The 8,074-nt window shown below is 49.5% G+C and overlaps 1 protein-coding gene across 2 annotated transcripts in view; it reads left to right on the top strand.

The window, feature by feature from the left end:
* Positions 1–4,799, top strand: part of ppp1r21 (protein phosphatase 1, regulatory subunit 21) — a 21,789-nt gene extending 16,990 nt beyond the window's left edge. For both annotated transcript variants that reach the window (XM_035401167.1, XM_035401166.1), the window contains exons 20-22: positions 967–1,065; positions 1,837–1,965; positions 4,368–4,799. In XM_035401167.1, coding sequence (XP_035257058.1) covers positions 967–1,065; positions 1,837–1,965; positions 4,368–4,397 — 258 coding nt within the window. In that variant the 3' untranslated portion in view covers positions 4,398–4,799. The remainder of the gene's footprint in view (positions 1–966; positions 1,066–1,836; positions 1,966–4,367) is intronic.
* Positions 4,800–8,074: the final 3,275 nt, after the last annotated feature.

Here is an 8,074-nt window from a genome sequence, read left to right as displayed (position 1 = left end):
CACACACACACGCACACACACACTCACACCCACACGCACACACACGCACACACACACACACACGTACACACACACACACACCCACATGTACACACACACACACGCACACACACACACACACACGTGTACAAACACCGATTTCCACTCATTCTTCATGCTATTCTTAATATTTTACTCATATGTCCCTTCCGTTTCTACATCCCTCTTTTTCTCCCCCAGGCTTCCTCTGTACTCCTTTATCATCACTTCCCCTCTCTCTGGTGTTTCCTGCACCCCAAGTAGTCCTCTCTCTCCCCCCCGCTCTGTTGCTGTCTCTGACTCTGTCTCTCTCTCTCTGCCCTCTCTCCCTGTCTGTCTGTTTCTCTCTTTCATATTTTCAGACACAGTCATCTGTCTGAAACACGTAGAGAAATAACAGGACTGATGTGTGTTGGGAGTATGTATCAGAGTAGCTGCAGATCCAGTAGTAGTAAGCAGCATATGGTTTCCCCAGCGGACTCACTGCCTTGTGCCCTCTTCCCCTCCTTTTTCCTCCTCCCCCTCTCTCCTTCCTTCCTCTTCCATCTCATTGTCTCCATCACATCCCTTTGTGTGTGGACACGTGTGTGCGCGTGTGCGTGTGTGTGCGCGCGCGTGTGCGCATGTCAGCAGTGGAGCATGTGTCCATTCTTTGTCGGGTGCTTTGAGTCACAGGACGCGTGATTGTGCCTCATTGCCTAACAGTGACAGTGATGTTGTGCTGGCCATACGTTCCATCTCTCACATGCTGGAGCCTCCCTGCCCTGGACCTTACAGCCGTGCTGATCTGAGATCAGTGGCAACGCGCGCGTCACAGTCCGTATGAGTCATAGAGCCCATGGCTGGAGTACAGAAGCAGTCTCATTCCTGAGCGTGTGTGTTTGAGTTTGATGTTATTTGCGAGGTCTTTTCTGTTTTTTTGATTTGTTTTGTCTTCCCTTCCCACAGTGCCGAGCGCTGGCCAAACGCCTGGCCCTGGCAGAGAAGTGCCGGGAAACTCTGACAGAAGAAGTGAAAGCGGCCAATCGGAACATCTCAGGCCTGCAGGTACTGATTGGCAACCGGCTGTCTCCATAGCGGCCGTGGTTCCACAGTGTCCTCCTCCTTGTGACTGTGCCCCTCCTCCCCATGACTGTGGCCCTCCTCCCCGTGAACGTGCTCCCCCTCCCCGTGACTGTGCTCCTCCTCTCTGTGACTGTGCTCCTCCTCTCTGTGACTGTGCACCTCCTCTCTGTGACCGTGCTCCTCCTCTCTGTGACTGTGCTCCTCCTCTCTGTGACTGTGCACCTCCTCCCCGTGACTGTGCTCCTCCTCTCTGTGACCGTGCTCCTCCTCCCCCTGACTGCTCCCTCTCCTTGTGACTGTGCTACTCCTCCCCACTCTCCTCTCTGTGACTGTGCTCCTCCTCCTCCCTGTGACTGTGCTCCTCCTCCTCCCCGTGACTGTGCTCCTCCTCCTCCCCGTGACTGTGCTCCCCCTCCCTGTGGCTGTGCTCCTCCTCCCTGTGGCTGTGCTCCTCCTCCCTGTGACTGTGCTCCTCTTCCCCGTGACTGTGCTCCTCCTCCCTGTGGCTGTGCTCCTCCTCCCTGTGACTGTGCTCCTCTTCCCCGTGACTGTGCTCCTCCTCCCTGTGACTGTGCTCCTCCTCCCCGTGACTGCTCCTCCTCCCCGTGACTGTGCTCCTCCTCTCTGTGACCGTGCTCCTCCTCCCCCTGACTGCTCCCTCTCCTTGTGACTGTGCTCCTCCTCCCCGTGACTGTGCTCCCCCTCCCCGTGACTGCTCCTCCTCCCCGTGACTGTGCTCCTCCTCTCTGGCAGGACGAGCTGACCACCACCAAGAGGAGCTACGAAGACCAGCTGAGCATGATGAGCGACCACCTGTGCAGCATGAACGAGACTCTGAGCAAACAGCGCGAGGAGATCGACACGCTGAAACTGGGCAGCAAGGTGTGCAGTCTCTCTCTCTCTCTCTCTCTCTCACACTCTCTCTCTCTCGCTCTCTCTCACACTCTCTCTCTCTCTCTCTCACACTCTCACTCTCTCTCTCTCTCTCTCTCTCTCGCTCTCTCTCACACTCTCTCTCTCTCTCTCTCTCACACACTCTCTCTCTCTCTCTCTCTCTCTCTCTCTCACACATGCATGAACACTTACTCTGGCACTCTGAGGTTTTAGTACACCCACACTTTTTAAGTAATCAGAGATTTAAAAAAATTAATAAACACCTTCTGTTTTATGTAAGTAAGTCTTATATTCAACAGAATAGCCTCCTTTTGCAGTGATAACTGCTGAGGGTAATTTTGGAATTATTTTTGAAAAGGGAAGTTATATGGTTCTGAAAGTTCACACCAAACACTGCTGCAGAAGTTCCCACAGATGTGCTGCACTGGGGGGGTGCTTCTTTTTGACCTTTCTGTCCTTTTTTACTTCACTTGTTGGAAAATGGAAAGAATTTGTTCACCTGTTTATTTTGCCAAGTATGGCTTTTTTATGAGCCATACTTGGCAAAGCTCCAAAATGTAGGTCACTATCATGTGAAGTAAAAGATTCTTGTCTGACTATTCACTTCTGACTTTGTGCGATTTGAGGTTATTCACAGAAGTTAAACTGGTTGAATTTCAGACACCAAAACACAAGGAAAGTGTACTAAAACTTTTGACCATTAGTGTACACATACCTGTGCACGTATATACAAAATTTGCACAGACACACCCACATGTACCTACACATATACAAAAGCATGTCTGCACATATGTACACACACTCATGCAGATATGAGTTATCAGCGTAGATAACTATCACATGTCACAATCAAACTGGCAGACAGGGTAAATCCATGCATTTAGCGTCTATTTTAGCTAACTGAAAAGTAGCTCAAACGATACATATGGATTGAAGAATACAACTACCAAAATATAGCTTACACTGATATAAAGAATCCAAACCAAACGACAAAAAATTGTTCATAGACTTCTAAAAATCTCTGTTAGTTTAGCTTGTATCTCCACATTTCATAAATGACATATTTCAGACATTCAGACATAATAAACCTGGTTTTAAAAAGCCTGATTTAGATGTCCAAGATAATACTATGATTATATTTTATTACAGTAATCATAATATTGTAATTTATTGTGTGTAAGTATGTGACTTCAAGGTCCAGACACGCTTCCATATAAGAGTGTGTTAAGTAGCCGCTGCATAGCAGCCTGTTGTGTGTTGGATAGACGAACCGACACTTAAACAGTGACAACATCCAGCTGGTCATCTGAAGGGGTTTTGAAATGACAGATTTGGGAAACCTGGCCAGGTTTTAGCCCTCGCATAAGATTCACACATTTAAAGATTAAATTTTAACTAAACGTTGAACTTTTTTGGCAGTTACTAGGGACTTTTGGTAAATTGCGACTGCCAGGTTAAGGGACAGGGGATTACATACCCAGCCAGTGAGCCTCAGTATGGTCCAGGTGATGTTTACTGGGAGGTGGAGATTAGTAGTTATGTTTCAGGTGATGTTTACTGGGAGGTGGGGATTAGTAGTTCTGGTCCAGGTGATGTTTACTGGGAGGTGGGGGTTAGTGGTTCTGGTCCAGGTGATGTTTATTTGGAGATGAGGATCACTTGTTCTGATGGGGAAAGCACCTGCTGAAGATTTCTGGGAAAGCTGTTACAAAGGCAGGCAGCTCGAGCCAGGTGGCCTGTTATAGTAGTCATAGATTAAAGAAGAAAATGTGTGTGTGTGTGTGCATGCATGTGCGTGTGTGTGCGTGTGTTTGCGCACGTGCGTGTGTGTGTGTGTGCATGCATGTGCGCGTATGTGCGTGTGTATGCATGTGCGTGTGTGTGCGTGTGTTTGCGCACGTGCGTGTGTGTGTGTGCATGCATGTGCGCGTATGTGCGTGTGTATGCATGTGCGTGTGTGTGCGTGTGTTTGCGCACGTGCGTGTGTGTGTGTGCGCGCGTTGGATCCTGCGGTACTTTTCGGGGCTCAGAACAGGAGGAAAGGCGCGCGTGCAGCTGGTGCTCTGGCTGACCTCCTGTCCCGGGACCTGAGCACATTAAAATCGGCCAGGAGTCCTGCTCCTGGGCCCACGCCCAATTAGAGCTCATTAAAGAAGCCCTTACAACAGCAGCCCTGAGGGCCGAGAAGCAGAACAAACAAACCTGCTTTGAACACATTTTATACGCATCAAGGAGACCTCTGTTCTGCAGTGGAAATAAACACTCAAAACCCTGTAACGACCTTGCCGGACTCCATAAGGAGGAGTCAGTCGCCTGAGCGTGTGCGTGTGGCTCTGTACCGCGTTAAACTGAATGACTCCTTCATCTTCCTCCCCCCTCCCCCTCCGCAGGCCAATTCTAAAAAGAACAAAGGTCGGTAGGACGCCCTGGAAAAGTGGACCCCTTCGCACAGGACAGGCCAGGGGACGACTGGGACTGCAGAGCATACCGGCGCGTCTCCACTGCTGCGGGAGGAGAGGAGGAGGAGAGGAGGAGAGGAGGAGAGGGGGAGAGAGGGAGGGAGGGAGGGGCTGTCTCAGCCACTCCGCTGTGGGACCGTGGAGATGAGGTCAGGGGCTGGGACGACCAGCGGAGGAAGCGGCCTTTTTCTGTATCTCTGTACAAATATAAACACTGACTGTGAAGTGCTTCCTGTCGAGGGAGGAAACAGCTGCTTGGCTCCAGGCCGAGGGAGAGGAGGAGGAGGAGGAAGCGCTCCTCCAGTGACAGAGGAGAGACTAAACGAGCAGCGCCCTTGGGTGATCGACGAGGGCAAGACGGCGGTGGGGGGGCGGGGCCCTGCTGATCACTCTAAGGGAGGGGGGGCGGGCACTGGTGTGTGTGTGTGTGAGTGTGTGTGTGCGAAATCTAGCTTATGTGTATTTGTGTGCACTTTCAACTGTGGGATGAAATTATGTGAAGTGTGTATGTGTGTGTGTGCGTGCTTATAGTTTGCCTCGGGTAAAATGATGTTTTTTTATGTATGTACTGTTTGTGAGAGCGTGTGTATGCACCTATACTCAAAAAGTACCAACTGTGATATTTGTCCCCACTCAACCACCTGATTCACAGACCACCTGATCCCTGCTCTGTCGCCGTGACATCTCTCATTGACCCAGCGGTTCCCGCTCTGTCACTGGGACATCTCACATTGACCCAACTGGCCCCGCTCTGTCACCGGGACATCTCACATTGACCCAGCGGGCCCCGCTCTGTCACTGGGACATCTCACATTGACCCAGCAGTCAGGGAGAGTCCTCACAAGGTGTCCATTGGCAATGAAAGCTTTAAGTCTCCTGACAGAGAGAACAAAGGAACCAAACGTGTGCCCCTCTCTGTCATCTTCCTCTGTAGCGGATTCAGAGCGGTTTTTATCCACAGGTGATTGGTGGCTTCTGCCGGAGTTTCTCTGACCAATAGGAAGCGCTGACAAAACAAAGTTTACTCTTAATGTACACTCCATTCATATCATTGGAAACGCAGTACTGTGGTTCAGTGCACTTTTTTCTTTTAAAAATAATTACTAAAAATACATAGGCATTTTATTTCTTACTGGAAAAAAACAAAGAGTTTCCTTGTCTTGTTTATTACTGAATTGATAAAAGTGCTGTTTTATGTGATTTAACTGTTCTTGATCAGAAACATCAGTAATGTGATCCACAATAGGGGGGTATTACCATAGATATACTACCACGTCATCTATGGTAGGTACTGCATGGTTACCACTGGTCTGTTGTATGAGATACAAGATTAGTGGCTGCCCTGTTGGACCCATGTGACACTGTTTCTGGGTAGGAGAAGATCAGTCACGTTTTAGGTTGTTTGTGTGTCCATTCAGTGTTGAGTATTACAACCTATTATGATCACATGTACTCTGTCCAACTGAAATGAATACATACGCTAAAATAAAAAAGGTGGACAACATGATTGTCTTGTGACTAGATATCATGGGAGGAACTGTTCACATGCTGCATAGCATTTCAGAAAAAAGGCATATTGACACAATGAGGCTCAGCCATGATGACATCATGTAGATCAGCAGAGTTTAGTAATGCAAAGGTTACTTTTTGAAATAATTTCCTGTCATGGTTTTGGGAAGATGATTGCTTTGTCCTGATTATTATAATTGTTGTTGTTGTTATTATTATTATTATTGTTCTCGTTATTATCATTGTGTTTACTTGCCCTGGCTGTTGCTCGGCTGTCTCCTGACCTGGGTCGCCTCTTTCCCAAAGGCAGTGAGTCAGGCGGGGTCTGCCTGTGTATGGCCCTGTGTTCGCTCCTAGCGTGTGTGACCGCGCGGCGCTCTCCAGTGAATCACTGCTGGGCTGGAGGCCCCTGTGTGTGCTCTTCTCTGTTTGTTTGAGTTGGACGTTCCCTGGCGGCTCTGTGACCTCCTCCCAGGGGCTTGTTGTCCTGACGGCTGGCCGCTAGCGCGCCGTCCTGTTCCCTCTCCCGTACGCGGCTGGCTTTCGCTTTTATCCCTCTCCCCCCCCCCCCCCCCAATCCCGCCCTCCCCCCACCACCCCCACCCCCGCACCACATTCACTTCCCAGCACCGATTCCTGGCCCGACACACGCATCAGACGTCTGTTTGCTGCTACGTCTGAGCCAGAGACCTACTTTGTCCAACTCTCGCATTTTGTGGAGAGGGGGAGGTGTAAGGCGGTAGAAGGAATGTTCTTCTGTAAGATATACGTGGTGCTTGGGTGTCAGCATGGATAATGGAGGCTGCCGTTAATCTTGGTTCGGGTCCGGGACCTGGTTCTGAGTGAAGGCAGTGTTGTGTGAAATGGGCCGTGTTCAGTCTGACCCCGTAGGGCCTCCTGTTCTGAGCAGTGGGCGGCGCTGACTCGGATACCACAGAGTCAGCCAGTAGAACAGAACCCCTGGGACCCCTTTGTCAGGGTACTGTCGACCCCCTCGTTTCCACGTTCAAACAGTTAACCGTTCCATAAACATAATCCCAAGTACAAAGCCTGTTCTGCCCGTGATGCCAGTGATTCTACAGTTATCATTTAAGCAACAGTCTTGATGGTGTAGCAGTTTTACACCAATGTAATCAGACTGACAGATTTTACTGTTATTTTTTTTTCCGCAGTTGGTCTTATACACAAATGGCCGTTTGCCAACTTTTTTTTTTTTTTTTTAAGACTAATTACTTTTTTAGACATCAGCGCATTAATTTGTAAGATTTATTTTCTATGATGTGTAATTGCTCCCCACGTGCTATTCTTAAAATGCTAACAGTATGTTGTGTCTGCGAGACTGTCAAGGTTGTCGTCTCCCCTCCCTCTTCAGGAAAAATAATAATAATAATAATTGTGTGGGGGGGAGCCCTGTGTGCTGTGGATCTGCCTAGATCTGCCTTGGCCTTCAACTCTCAACTCCACCCTGGCACTAACCACAGCCTTTGGGCTCTAATCTGCTTTCACTGCAGAGTTTTCTATCTGTCTCTGGGGCGGTGATAAAATACAGGCCTGGAAGGGGTCTCCTGCTCCCCAGCTCCTCTCATAGCACATAATTGATAGTCTCTCTCTTTCCACCGTGCCCAGTAATTACTGCTGCAACCCTGAATTTAGCGGCTGGGGGGGGGGGGGGTGGCGGAGGAGGAGGCTCGATGACACGAACACCCGGCGAGCACCTCTTCTACTGGCTAGACGGAGCTCATTTCCCATGAGTCGCTCTGCCAGTGGATGTGCGAGGAGAGGGCAAATTGGGTGCGGGTGTAGGGCCATGGTGGAAGAGGGAGAAAGTCTCTGGGGTCACAGCACAAGGTGCAGTAAAGCTTTGTCCCCGCAAATCTGGAGGTTTATGGGTAGAAAGACACCTGTTCAGAGGGGGTGAGAATGGCACGGTTCAGCGGCTCCTCAAGGAATGAATGAAAAGCAGATTGCCACTTTAAACTTGTTGGACCCCAATTTGCAAATGTCTTCAACCCAAAGGAGCATTTGGTATTCTCCTAATTAGGAGTACAGTACCATCTGCTGCACAGACAGAGGACAGGGACTTATTATCGTTGTGTGACGAGTGTAGCATACACAAGGCGCAAAAAACA

Source organism: Anguilla anguilla, chromosome 18, assembly GCF_013347855.1.
Source record: "Anguilla anguilla isolate fAngAng1 chromosome 18, fAngAng1.pri, whole genome shotgun sequence".
In the NCBI taxonomy this organism is placed as follows: Eukaryota; Metazoa; Chordata; class Actinopteri; order Anguilliformes; family Anguillidae; genus Anguilla; species Anguilla anguilla.
This window is presented reverse-complemented; position numbering and strand designations above follow the sequence as displayed.